At 53.1% G+C, this 16,714-nt stretch overlaps 2 protein-coding genes across 2 annotated transcripts; both read right to left on the bottom strand.

Moving 5' to 3' along the window:
• Nucleotides 1–2,641: 2,641 nt before the first annotated feature.
• On the bottom strand, nt 2,642–3,565 carry EsH8_I_001390 (ankyrin repeat domain-containing protein; the record flags this gene model as incomplete). The annotated part of the gene is made up of 1 exon (XM_083268803.1): nt 2,642–3,565. One exon carries the CDS (start codon nt 3,563–3,565, stop codon nt 2,642–2,644), a length of 924 nt encoding a protein of 307 aa, XP_083119241.1.
• A 5,636-nt stretch (nt 3,566–9,201) lies between these two features.
• EsH8_I_001389 (uncharacterized protein) lies at nt 9,202–12,893 on the bottom strand (the record flags this gene model as incomplete). Its single annotated transcript, XM_083268802.1, has 3 exons — nt 9,202–11,050; nt 11,226–11,441; nt 12,100–12,893. The coding sequence occupies 3 exons, from the start codon at nt 12,891–12,893 to the stop codon at nt 9,202–9,204; spliced, it is 2,859 nt and encodes a 952-aa protein (XP_083119240.1).
• Between the last annotated feature and the right edge of the window lie 3,821 nt (nt 12,894–16,714).

Below are 16,714 nucleotides of genomic sequence, written 5' to 3'. Positions count from 1 at the left end.
CCACGTAGATGCCGAATGCCGTGCCGAATGCCATACGAGGTTGTCGCAAGTCATTGTGAGCTCTATAATCTTCGGCTGCAGACCCACTTGCCTACGGGATACTTTAACTATGGTCAAATTGTTCTTCACTGAGAAGTCAACCACGAACAGACATGTTTGAGAACACATGTATTTGCCTGCACCTTGCGTTGGTTTAGCTTCACTATTGATCCCCCTGTTTCACTACTTGCACCTCTTTTGCTTCACTAGTGGTTCGCGTTACTCAGGACGCCGCGGCGCTATTCGCGCGGAATCCCACAACAGTTCCTTCCCCTGTCAGAACCAGAACGGCTGCCAGGAGATCTGTACCATAGGTGATCTCAAATTATCGCATAAAATAACATACACATATCAATATATTGAGGCCTTGTTAGAAGAAAGACCTAGTAATCAAAAGAGCGACTATGACCTTAATAAGCTAACTAGGTGAAATATTAACTGAAAGGTTATGTCTGTAGACCACTCAAACGCCCTTTACAGATACATACGTATCGGCCCAAAAGTTATAGATTATTAAAAATATCATGTGTATTAATCTCTCAGTAGGATAATCCCATCATTTGTGATACCAGCAGGTAGATAGCACGATACCTTGGTCGAGTATACTACACTTGTATTGGCGCATAAAATTTACCAGCTACAGATAGCTGTGTAGACACTTCTATGAACTACGAGCTACAATTTTCGAATGGCTCAGAATAGCAGCCCTCATGAGTAGCCCAGTCAGGGCATGAACAGCTCCAGCATTCATGTCCTTCGCAGCGTCCGTTATCCCCATAGCAGTTAATACCACCGCCAGAGCACCAATGTTTCTACGCAAAAATCGGGTTAGATTGGTTCTCAAAAATGCCTGGTTGACGCTTCTTCTCAATTCTTACCCGGGCAAATATTTTAGCAGGGGAAGTATTGCCAGTGTCTCCAGTAGGAGCTCCGAGGACGGCGGTCGAGGCGCCGAGGCAGAGGAGGATAGTATTGAGTGAAAGACGCATTTTGGCGGTTAATTGTGGTTTTGATAATGATTTGTGTTGCTTCGAAGCAGTTCTTGACCGCAATGGTGGTAGATACGGAGCAAGTATATATAGACATATCTGCTTCAGAGTCATATGTATAGTTAGTCACCTGATGTCAACGCCGTATCGCTACACTGCTAGGGAGATGAGATCGAAACTTTAGATACATATTAAATCTATTATGATTCACCGCTAATCATCTCAAGACCCACGTTAGAGAAGATTAGTCTGTTACATACGGTCACCACAAGTCTTAGCCATATTTCAGGGATGGGTGATGCTACGAGTGACAGGGTCAACGATAAGGGCATTTAGCGGTAGGCAGGTGTATATCATGACTGTCATTCGAATCAACCCTTCCCCCTGACGTCCTATGAGGGGTTTAATCCCTCGATCTGGGCCCACTGCGCTGACAGGTAACTTGTGACCGCCAGTAGGTCTTTGACACCATACCTTATTATCGTCACACGTTAGAGCACAGCTTCAAATGGCCTAATAAAATAACACCACCTAGATAATATCATTTTGCTAGACGGGCAATATCCCACTTCTTACTACCGGATGTTAGGATATAGCTAGTACTAGACTAGAACCTGCCTCGCCTAGTGCCGACTTAGCCGACTATGCCGAACTTTCGTTTGATTGTCAGGGCTAAAGGTAATTACACCACCCTGCTGGTTGAAATAAGTAGAGCTGTAGAATCATAGCATGTTGTTAGGCGTGTGTATATTGTGCCTATTCCTAGAAATTGCCCTGTCACGCGCACAGCCACTTTGGCCCTGTTTCGTGTGTACCTCGGGCTGCAGACAAGCATCGCCTCGGCGTATTCCATAGGCGGGTACCTTGGTGTTTCAATTTTAATCACCTCACCCAGCTTTTCAACTCGCTTTGGCTGCTTTATTGCCGCCAAGAACAAAATAGCACTTACACACTTCCAAGGCCGGGATGATTTGCTGCTCACGTGGTCATGGCTTGACTGAAGGATATTCTGAGGATGATGAACTGTAAACAGAGAAAACACCATCATAGGCCAGGTGTTAGTATCCTTGCGGCCCAGCTTCCGCGTTTCTCAATCTCCCCTTTTTTCTTATTCCTAGGAACGGGACCGACTCCTGCGACCTGAATCCCGGGCTACGGAGCCCCGTTCCCTGTCCTTATTATTCCCGGGAACGGGATCGTGAATCCCCTTCTCTTCTTGTTCCTGGGCATTTGATTTTCCTTAACCTGCTCATTCCGGGGAATGAGGGCACCCCACTGATCAGAGATGAACAGATTATACTAGTATTATTTACACTGATAATTACTTTTCAGCAACGGAATTAGAACCAGACACAAAGTATTGAGGTACATGTGGTCGGTATCACAATCAAGCAGACTTAGTTAGCGTAATGAATCTATAACAGAGAGCAATCCTAGGATCACAGGAACCTAAAGTTGATGTTTTGTACTTCTACTAGCTACACTGGCCATCATGTATTCTCAAAACAGTGGCCATAGGGGTTTGGTGTGCCCATGTCTAGGTACATTAAGCCCTCATCTTCAACAAGATTTGGAAAACCGCTGATACTCTCAGTATTATCACCTACCCAACTCTAAGGTTCATCCAAGTCAATGATGTAGGATACCTCTTCCCTCGACATTTCCTGACTTGACACTTCGTAAACGCAATCACTAGGGCTGGTTTCTTTTCTTATGCCCCATTCTCTTTCGGTGTTGATAGGATTGGCCTGTAAGTGCTCTACCTGGAGTCCAGCATTGGTGAACAATCGGGCGTCGTCGTCTTCAGAGTAGTCTTCTTCGTCTTCAAAGCAGTATTCTTCGTCTTCTGATTCGCATTCCAAATACTCTTTCAACTTTCCCGATTTGACGTAATCATCGGGTGTCCACTTCCGATGACTCTTCAACAAGTCGGCTGCAACCCCATGCCCTTCCTCTTTTGCAAGTTTCACTGCGTGCAGGTATCGTAGCTGACCTTTCCCAGTGGTAATTGCTCCCTGATTCAATAGGAATGAGATCATGTCTATTCTCCCATGCTCTGCTGCGCCTTCTAGGGCGGTCCTTCCACCTTCCTTTGCCGGTGGCGCATTGACGTCCGCTCCTAGATCAATGAGACTCTTCGCAAGCCCGATGCGCCCCTTGATTGATGCAAGCTGTAAAGCGGTCCCGCCGTACTTTGTTGCCGGTGGTGCATTGACATTAGCACCTGCTTCGATAAGCATGTTGATTATGGTCAGGTTTCCGTCTTCAACAGCTTGTTGAAGGGGGCTGCGTCCGAATTCGACCATAATGTTGTCTTCATTAACGTCCTCTTGAGCATCTAAGAGCATTTTGATGATGCCAGTGTGCCCTACTTCTACCGAGCAGCACAAGGGGCCTTTGATGTAAGCTTGGGTAATATCATGCCTTTTAAGAGCCAGAAGGCCCTTAAGAGGTTCTGGGTTTCCGTCCTCGGCAGCTACGGCTAAAGTGAGTCTGTCAGGGAAATAGTTGTGTTCTATAAGCCTAGCCAGAGACATTTTCGACCAAAGAGCTAGTGCAAGGGGTGAACCGTCCACATGACGCCACTTTTTGTTACGCCAGAACGGAACAAATCCATCCACCGGCTGAGCAAATACTTTGCCAAGTTGAGACCTCATATTCTTTGTTGCGTCCTGGAATGGGTTTGTTGGTATCATCGCTGTCGTCTGTGTCGGTAGTTTGGCTAGGAGTATGTCTAACACCTCCAAATCATCATGCCAAGCTGCAATCCCTATAGCTAACCCTTCTAGAGAATGTGGCTCTAATGATGGGTCACGATTTCTTAGAATTTGTTGTAGTTCTGATGTTTTCCTGTCCGAAATGGCGATCATAACACATGCACATAGAGCTCCAGGGTCATAACTGTGTGGATCCCGCTCAAGAACTCGACTCGTCATGTTGTTAGACGTCGTGAGTAATGCTGCCTCAAGCATAGACATCATATCTTTTCGTTGGGAAACACCCTTCAAGTCATTTCGAAGAATAAATTCCACAAGGTCCCATCGCTCTAGGAAGATGGCTTGCTGAACCTCGCCACCAACCAAGATCGCGCCTGAGTTGAGAAGCTCCGTTGCGACATCCACGCATGCTGCCCTTCGATCCGACAATTCTTTCTTATCACAGAGGCTGCCTAATGTACCATCGTGCCTAGCTACTAAAGCAGCCTGTAGAGGAGTCCGTCCTGAAGGTCCTTGCCAGTTCACATTAGCATTACCTGCTAAAGCAGACTGAACCAGGTGAAGATCCTGAGGGTAACAGGAACCGTAATAGGCGGCCCACCCAGGTAGTTTCGCTCCTTGGCTAACCAAATATCGATATGTGCGATAGTCCTTGGCGGCTCCAAGAATTGCCGCACCACTTGAGTTAATTAAACAATTTTCTATCATTGTTTTGTCCCATTTATGGCCCCAAAGATGATGTTGTTTATTCCAGAAACGGTTCTTCCAGTCACTGCTTCTTTTTGTAACAATAAAGCCAGTGTTCAGATGGGCTCCATGCTGATGTAACAACTTGACGATTGAAAGGTCGTCGTTCAGGGCCGCGAGATGGAGAGGGGAAAGCCAATATTTAGAGCGCCCGGAGCTATTAACAAGAGCTCCATAGCTGAGAAGCAGCTGGCAGGTATCCAGGTGTCCGAAATACGCGGCAAGATGCAGGGCTGAGAGACCCCCACTGTCAGCGATGGTGAGATCAACACCAATACTTTGGAGCATCCTCAAGACCTTTTTGTAGCCGTTGGAAGCAGCCACTAGTGCAACATCGGGTTTGACAAACTCGGCTAGGCGCATTGACGGGTGTATCGACTGTGCTCGCCTGATCAGGTGCTTGATACAGGCCATTGCCAATTCTTCGGAAAGAAGGTCAGCGGCGTAACCAAGAACGCTTTGCTTCCAGAAGAATCCGTTTTTCCTGTCCGCTGTTGTCGTCGACCAAAATTCATGTGCTGAATAACGTAAAATGTCGGATTTACCTTGGATGACTAAGATGTCAATGAGGTCCAGATCGCCAATGCCAGCTGCTAACATTAGCGCAGAAGCCCCAGTATCTTCTTGCAGTTCATCCGGCGAGTCCCCCCTATCCAAGAGGAGGGTCACCAACTTCAGCATTAGGACTCGGTCGAAATCGTTTAAAGAGAAAGTACTTTCTCCATCCATTTGACGGTATCTGACCAGTCTATAAAAGTGCCAGAGTAGACGGTTCAAGGGTGAACTTGATTCTTCGAACTTGAACTTTGGATCGGCTCTTGCTTCGAGTAGTTCTAGCGCCACTTCAAAATTTCCACTATACGTTGCGCATTGCAGCGGCGTCCAACGGCGCGTTATGCCTATTCTGAAAGGTACTACAGCAGTATTCGGAGACTGGCCGGAAGACAAAAGCCAAGTGATGATCGAGTTCCACGAATCATCAAAGTCCGCCACGGCATTAAAGGAAAGTGGGAATAGTTTTTCGGCAATTGCGGTAAAAGTTGGGTCCGCTATCTTGTCAAGTGCGAGAGGTTTTTTTGTGATGCCTGAGGAGTTGAGCAAGTCAACAATCCAGCTGTCATTGTACCAAGGCAAGCCGGAGTGGTTGACATAAAAATGATTCGAAAGTAGGTATAGTATCACCTTGGTACACTCGATTGATGCCTCAGTGAATGATCCTGTCAGAATGAGCTGTACCCGATGTATATTCTCATCTTCATGTGCCTCTGGCATCATAGATTCAACCTTTGCAGTAAGAAGGGCAGCTGTTTTTGCAGAAGGCGCATCAGGTAAATCAAGGAACCTGAACAAGCCCACTGTCGGAAGCTGTTTGGGTTGAAGGATCTCATCTTTGCTATTCATCTTTCCTCTATGAGAAAGGAACACTAGAAATTAATTAATAAATGTGGTGGACAACAATGTCCTAGAGGTGTCTTACATTCTGAAGCGTTGGCCTGGAACTGCAACCAGGGTAGACTTTTCGGCCAAGGAAACCGCAGCCACATTGGCGGCGGCGTGTAGACCAATATTCTCTGCTCCTCGGGAGCCTGTGGACTTGATGGTGCTGCAAAAGATTGGTCAGTGCATGAATATGGAGAATGGACATGCAAAACATACTCGCTGTGAACCTTTGTAGAGTGCTGGTCTGCCGCCGAAACCTCTCCTTTTTGATAGTTGCAGGTTTTATTACTTTGCCCTGGATAACGAGTTCGCTGGTTTTGCCTCTTTTCTCCCTTTTTTCAAGTAAATGGTTGGCCCTCTGCCAGACAATATCGGCCGTATTCTTTGGAAGTTTCTTTCGAAAACCCCAAAGCTGGAGCTTGCTCTCAAGCTGTGCCTTGCTATTTGATGTTAACGGATGGATTGGGCGGAGGGGAACGTATGCATACGTTACATAAAATCCGTCTTCTTCCAGCATCTGTCTTGTTTCAGTTTGAGACTTGCCATCCCGCAAGAAAAGCTTCTCGATCATAGCCTTGCGCTGCAGCCATGCTGCTTCTGACTGACGTTTTGCGTAGGGCGGCATGATCGTGAAGCACAAATTTATAGTGAATATTTTGACAAAATCGCCGGGCTTCTTCGATTTCTGGCTTTTGCTGAGGCTGCAAGGCAATTCACGATGGGTTGGTGCAGGTCGATTGACAGTTTTGAGTGTTCCCATGCAGGGTTTAAATAGAAGAGCTCGTGGCACCAGCGAGGGATCAAGACGTTTCGTTTGACTCCATGATGATTGGTCGAGGCCAGTACCGGAATGTCCCAAGCAGGCTGCGCGGTCTACCTGAACCTCATTGGCCTGATCCAATCTACGAATTCTTAATTTAGGCAACATTGGTGAGGTTTCTGCCGCCGTCCCAACGCCCACGGCATTGGTCCACGCCGAAGACGAGTAAGGCCTCGTGCATGTAGCCCGCGTGTACGTATCTGATTGGCGATCATGTCCTGCGTCTCCGGCTTGGAGCGATTGGGGGAAGCCAGAGTCCAACATGCGGAGCCTTTCCTACCACAAATCAACTGTACCGGTATTATGTAAAGGTGCCTGGCTCGCCCTGCTCACCCCGCTCACCTGGGTCGCACGACCTTAGGGCGGCCGGTGAGCGGATCGCGCCCGAGTGAGATAGTGAGATCATAAAACCACTAGCCAGGTTGTATCCAACGACTTTTCTGTTCTTGTCAGAGAGTTCTTGCAGGTGATCATGGGTTCAAAGCTATATTATGGCGTCCTGGTATTGCTAGAAACCTTTCGGAGAGCCGTTGACTCTTGTGCAGCAAGCAACCCAGGATCAGTGGCCAACCCCCCTCCGCCCGGCACTTTACATTGAATTTGGTTACTCTTTTGTAGAGACCGGGCCAAAGGTGGTACTCGCAAGTTTTGCCTCTTCGGCCTGCTCACAAAGTACCCAAGCCATAGAGATACTTGAGCAAAGCTTTGCAGATGTCCGAGTTAATTGCCGTGTTTACAGTTGACAAGGTGTTTAGGATTCCTATCAGAACAGCAGGTGAAGATGTCGTCGGCATCAATAGCCCTTCCGCGTACCGGCTAGTCTAGATGAAGAAAGGGGACCCAGGACGGTACATCATCAGGACAGCAACAGTATTTGGGAGCGCCAGGCCCACCCCATTGGGACATGCCCGCCGAGAACCAGTTACACTTCAAGAAAAGCACGGGGCCGTTTGCAAGATCGGAGTGTGTTAGACCAAGGTGGCTAAGGCATTCATCAAGTCCGAGGAACAGGTCGTCTCTATGGATTAGTGATTAGTGTACCAGGCTACGGTTGATGTGAGGCTGCAGTATCACGGCGTTTCCATTTGATAGAGAACTCAATTTTGATGGTATACCGATGTTGGTTTCTAGGGTCTGTTAGTAAACATGCCACAAAAAGAGAGTTCTTAAAGCACACATCTCTATCCGCCACCCGGAGCTCTCGAAAGCCCGCCTCCGCCGCCCTAGAATCTAGAATGGGACAGGATAATACGTGTGTCATAGATATTGAAACACCATCACCCGTTCTCGTTACACACGGCACGGGAAAGACACTATGGCAATTCTTGGTCTTCACCAGTACGAGATACCAAAGTGACCTCCTACAATATTGCCATTGCTCTTGCTCGTTCTATTCAAGCATGAAGAACACAATGGGCATCCATCATCGCCAAATCCAGCCCCAGCAGACGCGCAAACCAGGACACCCCCAACACACCTCCCACCCTCCCCCCGCCGTATCCCGCGCGGTCATGGGCACAGCCAACCCACGAACTTGTCCTTCGACGCAAGACGGAGAACAACCTCTGTCCTCCTACCCTACGAACTGCCCCGGAGACATTTTGCTCCGGGCTGTTCGGCTGCAAAGGTCTCTGTGCTTCATATTTTCAGCGCCGTCCCGGGGATTCACTCTCACAAAGTGTGCATGTATGGACCGGACCAACAAAGAGTGAAACGAGGAGAGCGGCACCTTCATAGAAACGCAACCTTGACACTCACCGACTTCCCGTAACACCCTCCCCTCCAAACCGTCCGAACGACCGAGACAGTGCAAACAGAGACAAAGGCCGGCGCGAACCACGGCAAGAGAACCATCATGGCATCGGCGCGGTCGTCAGTCACGACCTGGGCCTGAGGCTCCGGTCCAACTTTACCCCAATGGATCATGTGTTTCTTGACCAATACTCCGGAATGGCTCGACTGTTCATGAATGCGGGCAGACAGATTTGGCTGTTGAGAACGGCAGCTTCATCGTCGTCGCGGCGCAAGTCAGGTGTCCTCCACCAAGACCCGCTCTCGACATGTCACCGTTTCAAAACATCAGACCGCCATGCGGCCGGCCATGCAAACTCCGTTTGACGGGTTCAAATATTTGCTAGAATTCTGTTCTACAGGTCTCTCGGAAAGAAAAAATAGGTATCAAAAACAGGAATAGAAACAATCCCCAAAATGGGGTCCAACCCCAACCCACTCGTGGCTCTCGTCCGGCCGTCCCAAAGCGGGTAGGCCCGACAAGAGCAAGGACCATGAACTCCATGCTCACCAAGTGCCCAGTTCCAACAGCGCAAAATTCTCTGAAACGCTTCCGTCTCTGTCCGCAACGCACACCACACCAGAGCCTCCCCGTCCGGACTGCCGGCAGAGGCCAGTCTCGGAAACAGCATACGAGTCCGACTGTGGCGGACGAGGACTAGCCAGTAACCCTCCTCACCCACAGAGTTGTTGGCTCGTACTCTGCGTTGCGATCCATCCTCTTGTAGGCCCGGTGCAGCTTGAGGCCGATTTCGTACTCCTCCCGCTGGACCTCGGAGAGTTCGGCCTTGAGGGCTTCCACCTTGCGCTTCTCGGCCTCGCGCTTCCTGAGGACGGCCTCGCTGGCCAGGATGCTGTCGGTGGGCATAAGCTCCGTCATTTGCTTGATGGCCTGGTTGATGTTGAGGCGGCGATTGCCGAGCGATTCCAGGCGGGCGTTGAGGTAGCCGACGCGGTCGTTGACCATGGAGAGCTCGGTGGGAGGCGCGGGAAGCGCCTTGCTGGTGGACCAAACGGAATCGGGACGGCTCGTGGCGCTGTACAGGCTGTTGGAACTGGTCCTCGGCAGCGGCTGCTTCTGGCTCGGCAGTTGCGCTCTCGCAGGGGCCGGCGACGTGTCTTCGGTGAAGGCGCTCGACATGTACGGGGACGACATGGAGATGACAAAGGGCTCGTCCGGGTTGATTGACGGGCTCGTGGATTTGAGAACAGGCGGGCGTCTGCGATTCATCACACCGTCCTTCTGCGGGAGCGTCGGAAGGGTTGGGACCGGAGGCCGAAGAGTCTCTGTAGATTCGCGAGGGGTGTCGGGAGCGGCAGACGTGGCGTAGGTGGTGACGCTAAATCTCGAAGGGGGCTGAGTCCAGGGGTCGCTGGGTTTGGGGGCTTCTCGTTGGGCCGCAGGAGCGCGCGGAGGAGACGCTTGATGCGTGCTCGGCGCCTGAACCGTTTGCTGAGAGTAGACGCTCGAAGAGTACGAGGGTTTAGGAGCGTGGAGTGCTTGCGAGTTTGCAGGAGGAGGCTTCCTTCGAATAGCCTTATCAAGCCCGAGATTTGCATTAGGGGCAGCGGGCAGTCCCGGCAGGGATGCAGGCTGTTGGGCCGTGACACGAGCGTCACTGGTGGATTCGGCAGGCGCGATTACGGGTGGTGGTGTTTGTGCGAGTACGGGCGATTGGACACCGGCCCCAGAGTTGGGTGGACTGGGATATGCTGACTGCGCGGGCGGAGGAGGGGCTCGAGTGGCCGAGGGGGAGGGGGAGGGGGAGGGCGAAGGCGAGGGCGAGGCAGTCAGCAGCTGCCGGGGTGCGTTGAGGATAGTTCTGACGGTGGGAGTCCTTGACCGCGGTGACGTTTCAGATCCGGGGGGGCTGACAGGGGACAGCGGCGACTTGACGCCGGCGATGGGGAGCCGAGGCCCGACGGCGGCGCGCCTGGTGCTCTTTGGCGGTATAACGAGAGGCTCCGCGGGCTTCGTGTCGCGGACTGGGTTGACAATGGGCGCGCGTCCGCTTGCGCCGCGCCACGGGGGCCGCTCGTCGACGGCTTCGGGGTCGGTGGCAGACTGGGCGGGCGGCTGCTGCTGTTGCTTTGGGCTTCCGCCCAGGGGCCGCAGCCTTTTCAGCCGGTCGCCAAATGTTTGCGTCGCCTGCGGTGCGTTTTGCATGGCCTTCAAGGCGGCCGGGGACTTGCCAAAGTGCTGATCGGACCCGAATTCCTGGGCGTACTCTTGCGGCCTGACCTGGCCCGCACGGCCCTTATCGTGGAACGTGGGTTCCCCCGTCAAGTCATCCCACTTGGTCTCGCGCTGGATCCGCAAGCGCTGCTGGGATTTGGTTTCGCGAAGAGTGTGAGCCGCGGCATCTTGGTTCTTGCGACGCTCCCGGCGCATCATGGGAATGTTGGTCTTTTGGTGCTGGTCCAGGTGTTCGGGCTGGGCCCCGATATCGAGCTGCGACATGTCTGGGCTGTCGTCTATCGGCGAGACATTCCTGTCGTGCGTGGGTCTGAATAAGAGACACATGGTCAGCCCTTGCCGGATACGGATTCGCTGTCCAGAAAGAAAAGCAAACAAAAAAGGAGGGACGAAGGAAAACACCAATGCCACCACGTGTGCTTGAGAAACAAGAAACGCGTAGTCAAGGTGATGCGATGGTGGGTGTGGATGTGCGTGCAACTCACCTATCTTTGCGAGCCTCGATGTCAGGAGAGCTCGGGGGGGAGATGTCCGCCACGGCGGAGGTGTAGGTATTTCGGGCAGCCACGTTGGCGAAGTACGGCGAGACGGGGGAGGTGGAGCAGTCGTTCTGGGAGTAGATGGAGGAAGCGGGACGCCAGGCGCCGGTGTCGCGGTGACCGTGAAACTTGCCGGGCGGGGGAAGGAGCTCGTCCAAGGCGCTGTAGGAGCGAAGCATATTAGCGGTTGAGTCTTGGAGAGAGAGGAAATTGCAAGAGAAGGAAGCAGAGATGCGGTTGAGGTTGCGCGAGAAGTCGCGATGGATGAGGAGCATTGGCGACGACAAGGGGACCGTGGTCATTGCAGCGGCGGGGGAGCAGACGGACGCGAACAGAAAGAAGCGTGTCTTGACGTCCAAGAAACCTGGAATGGACTCGTTCGCGACGTCGCCGGAGCGGGTTGGGCTGGTTTGGGATGAGCCGTGCCGAGCTGGGGGTTGCTCAAGTGGCCGGCGCCTCATGAACCGAAATGTTCGGTAGGGTTTGGTTTGAGCTTGAGCTTGAGCTTGAACTTGAGTTTGAAATCGAGCTCGAGCTCGAGTTTGGTGGGGGAGGAGCAAGGTGGTGGTGTCCTCGCGAAGCAACTCAAAAGGATGAATTGCGGCGCCCAAGCTCGCAGCTCGTTATCGTGAACGTTGCTCCTTCCTCGCTCTGCTGCATTTCCTCGAAAAGTGTCGTGGCGCTCGCTCAAATATAAAAAAGAACCAAAATACAAAACAAAATCATGGTAAAAAAATGCTGAGTCCACTTCCTCCTCGTCGTCCTCTCGTGGCAGGGGAACATTGCGCGAAAACACGGCACGGGACAGAAAGTAACTCACTCTTCAGCAGGACGGGCGCCGTCTCCGGGGGAGGTCCTGTGGATGACGCCGCGTCGGACCTCGTACTTGGGCGTCACGGGCGAGACGGTGTGTTCGATGCCGAGGCCGCCGTGCGGGTTGCGAAAGTCGTCGGGCCAGTAGTCGCGGTGGTGGAGGGTGCTCGTCGAGCTGAGCGCGTCTCTGTTGGAGTTGTGGTTGTGGTTGCGGCTGTGGTTGGCGCCGAAAAAGCCGTCCCGACCTGGTCCTCCTCCTTTTGCGGGCTGCTGGTACTGGTAGGGCTGCACCGGCTGGTACTGTGGCTGCGCCTGTCCCTGTCCCTGGCCCCCGGCTCCTCCTCTCAGGTGCACTCGAAGACGCTGCGCGGGTGTTGTCGTTAATGTCGATGGCCTCGTGTGCTGTTGGCGCGGCTGTTGGTGTGGGTGTTGCTGGTGTGGCGGTGCTTGGTGGTGGTGGTGGTGTTGTTGGAGTTGGTGTGGTTGGTGTTGCTCTTGGTGTTGCTGCTGCTGCTGCTGCTGCCGCGGCGCTCCAGGACCAGAACCAACTTTGAGCAGAAGCCTCTCGTTCAGCTGCGGCGGCGGCGTCAACTTCTTTTGAGGGCTCCCCGTCGTCTTCAGGCTGCTGGTCCTGCGCCCAATCGCACCACCGCCGACGCCACCAACGGCCCTCGCTGCCGTGTTGGCCGCCGCCCCCGGATCCATCGTAGCTCCTTCAACTAATTGCAGGCCCGTTATAGCGGTTGGCCCCGCCCCCGTCGCCCTACCTCCTCCACTCCCACCTGAAGATGTGTCCCACATGCTATGCTGGGGCGATCAAGCCGTTGGTCAAAACGCCCCTAATCTCCCTCGCTAAAATCACCTTGTTTAATTTCCTTCAGGGATGGCCCGTCTCTCCACCTCTTTTTTTTTCTCTCACACGGGTCTCTTTCTCTCACTCTCTGAATGTGTGTGTCCTTCTGTCCTTCTCTGCCAAGGCCGGTATTGAATGCGATGCGACGCGGAACGAGTCTTTCCTTGGCTTGGGGGCCGAAACACACCTCGGCTCTTTGTCGCTGACCTTGTATTCGGGAGGTCGTATATGCCGCTGCTATTATTGTCCAACCCCTCCTGTCGGTGATGGAGGCAAAGAACCAGACCCAGCCGGCCCGCCTGCGTGACGACGGCCTTGTTCGGGACGAACGATGGATTTAAATACTCCGACAGACCAGTTTCCGGACCTCCTCAGCTCGACTGCAAGAGGAATCCAATGACAAGCCGCCGTTGCGCGTCGTCCCGTCTTCTCTCTCTCTGCCCTTCCTGATGGTTGACCTGTCGTCTCGCCTCACGAGACCGCAGTCCGATGTTTCGGATCCCGGCACCGAAGGGGACGTCGTTGGGTATGCTTGGATGTTGCCTATCGCTTCACGCGTGTTTGGTAGCCCTTTGTCGGGCCCCGGTCGCATGAATTGTGTGCGTGCGCGTGTGTGTGGTGTGTGCTGCTGCTGCTGCTTCGAGTCTCGTTTTCGACTGGTCCCCGCGGCGCAGAGGCCCTCGGCTGGCCGTTGCAAAGAGGTCGAGCCCGGGACGTAGGGAGACCCTTGGTTCTGCTTCCCGCCCTTTTCCAAGCAGACCACCTTCTTTCAGGCGTTTCTGGCGTTTCTGGCGTTCGATATCAAGGGTTCGAATAAAGCAAGTTTCCCGAATCCGTGTCTAAGCCGCAGCCGGGTTCGGTCGGCGGAGGGCAAGGTGGGGTGGCGGGGAGTCCCAACGGGGGCAGAAAACGGCAGTTATTTTGAGGCGCAAATGGTTCAAAAAGAAGAACAAAATAGTGAAGACAATACTGAGAGGCTTGGGCTCTCTGTGTTATAGAGTGTTAAAAAATAAAATAAAAGAGGTCGGACGCGGTCGTGTTTTCGGCCGTCTCCAGAAGGTCAGGTCCACGTCCGGTCTCGTTTCGTCGGGCTCGGGAGGGTGGGATGGATGGTTTGTCGACGGTGTTTTACGAGGGTGAGGGATGCCCCAGGCTGGCTGGCCGGCAACGACAACTATAATACAAAACAAACGAGGAGAACCACCACGACGAAGAGAAGAACGAGCAAAAGTTAGCGGGGGGGGAGAGAAGAGACTTGCTTCTCAAGAGAGAGAATGTCAAGCAAAGACAGAGGCGGGCTAAAAGTAAAATAAAACAAAAAAAGGTCTGGGACAAAAAAAATAAGAGAACCAAAAAAAAAAGGGACAAGAAGGAAACAAAATAAAATAAAAAGGAAAATAAGGCCTAGTAATTGACCCCCCCGAGTGCTAGGAAAACCGGGCGCCAAAACACCACCAACACCACAGACTTATTAACCCATCTCCACAGAACCACCCGGCAGAAAACCTAGTAACCATACACATCGACGGTCGCAAGGAACGGACGGGGTCAGGGAGAGTGAGAGAGAGGGAGGGAGGGGGTGGGAGAGGGGGTGAGAGATCTTCTCATCGGCCGCCAGCTACTAGCGGATGGGGGAAACAGAACAGAATAGACAGACTGCCAGCGCCGGAAAAGCGCAGATGATGGGTGGACGAGACAGCGCCCCGGGGGTCCGTCCGCCCAAGTCTCAGCATCAGACGACGGCAGCGCCTCGGTGACAGCCATCCTCTCCCGAGGTGCTTCGCATCCCAGCAACAACAGGAATCCTAGTGCACAGCGAGCGGACGATGGGGAGGGAACCGCCGAAAGAGAGTGCGAACCGCCTGGGCCGCAGCAGCAGCAGCAGCAGCACGCATGCATGCAGGCTCGCAACGGACTTGCAGCAGAACATGCAGCAGAACTCGCACCAGACCTGCGCAACTCGCAGCAGAACTCGCAGCAGAACTCGCAGGCACAGACAGACTCGAAAGACTCACAGACTCACAGACTCACCGGCCAAGCAGGCACAGGCGGGCTACAAGCAGGCGCAGAGGCAAATCTCCCCGTCTCTGCCGGACGTGACGCCAACTCTCCTAGCGCATCGATTGGACGGGGCGCCTCTCTGGCGGCGCGGCGCCGCAGGGGGCGTTCCTTATTTCTACGTTGCATTCACGTCCAGTCAATGGTCACTCAGTCGTCACCTCACTCACATGGCATCGGGAGGGGACATGACAATGGCGACGGGGTTCTCTTTTTTACAAACCTGGTTCTTGAAGGGGGTGAGGGGCCGGGGGTGGTGGGTAAGAGGCGGGCGACGAACAGCTGGTTACCTGTCATCACATCAGTTGTCCTCGTGAGATGGAAACAGCCCTTGTCATCATGAGGCCATCTCACTCAAGCCCATTCATCTCAACAGTGAAGCACTTGCAGGCGAAGCTCTCGGGTGAGTGAATGAGAAGAATACCTAGTGTAATGCTGCACACATGCATACATACACACACATACACACACGCATGCACATGCACACCACCCCGGCCTCGAATGTTTCAACGTTTCACAAACAAACTTCTCACCCAATCCATCCGCGCCCGCCCACCAACCCGTTGCAACCCCCACTAATTAAAGCCCCCGTCCCCTGCCGTCCAGCGGCGGCGCGCGCCAACACGCTACCTGGGTAAATTACCTACCGCGAGAGTCCAGAGCTCCGAACGCGCGTGCGCCGTCCCCTTCGGGGGATATTTGGACGAGATAATTCAGGGACCGTTCCTGCGTTTCACATTGACTGCCCGCCCGGCGCCCCAATTTCGTTTTCCAGAGCCCAGCGCCCTTCCGACTCCCCCCTTCTCAAACCGCTTTATCATCTTTCCATGGGTCCTTCGAGTGGTATAGGTACGCCATTTGCTACAAGAAAGAGAGTTTGATGCGCACGGCACGCCGGCTGTTGTCACGCAATTCACCGCACTCCCTTGTGTAGCTGGGGAGGGGGGTTCCAGCTCACAGAATCGACCGATTCCCCCCTCTCATCTCCTCACCTCTCTCTCTCAGAATGGCCAGGGACTCGCTTGCCCTTTTCTTTTGTCGTTTTCTTCTTATTCTACCCGCCTTGCCTTTCTTATTTGCGGGGTGTCTAAGACCAACGCACGTACAGGATAAAAAGGACCGTAACGAACTCCTACAACCAACGTCGTCGAGATATCCCCAGATTAACCACTTGCATGTCTCAATGACACCAGATGCCAGCTCGTGAATGGCCCCTCATGCCTTTCCCCCGTACCAGGCCCAAAGAAGATTGGGAGCAAGAAGAATAGTACAAAAAATACAAAAATAAACCATAATCAAATTTTAGTCAAAAGTCCGTTCGCGCCTCTGGCACTTGCCACCTCAATATCAAATAAACCACCCCCCCTTCTACGGTAACTTACGTGCAACTGCCCCCCCTAGGTGAACTGAAACCACCCCTGCCCGCCGCCGTCCGATCACACAAACCGCCCCCCCGAGCTTCTCCCACCGAGTCGGGCCTCGGGGGTGTCGACGACTGACCAAAACCCAACTCGACTCAACTCAACTCAACTGAACGGTCCTCCCGGTGGCTCTTCCTCCAAGTGGTCATTGCGCCACACGCCTGCCACACGCCACACACATGCCACATGCCACCCCTTCTCCAGACGACGACGTCAAAGACGTACGTGTGTGCCCCCCGACCCTTCATCGACTCTCTGCGATGACGACCTGCCCATCTGGTCTGGTCGCC

The sequence above is a fragment of the Colletotrichum jinshuiense genome, chromosome 1 (assembly GCF_051148585.1).
Source record: "Colletotrichum jinshuiense chromosome 1, complete sequence".
NCBI classification, from domain to species: domain Eukaryota; kingdom Fungi; phylum Ascomycota; class Sordariomycetes; order Glomerellales; family Glomerellaceae; genus Colletotrichum; species Colletotrichum jinshuiense.
The sequence above is the reverse complement of the archived record's forward strand: the minus strand, read 5'-3'. Positions and strand labels throughout refer to the sequence as shown.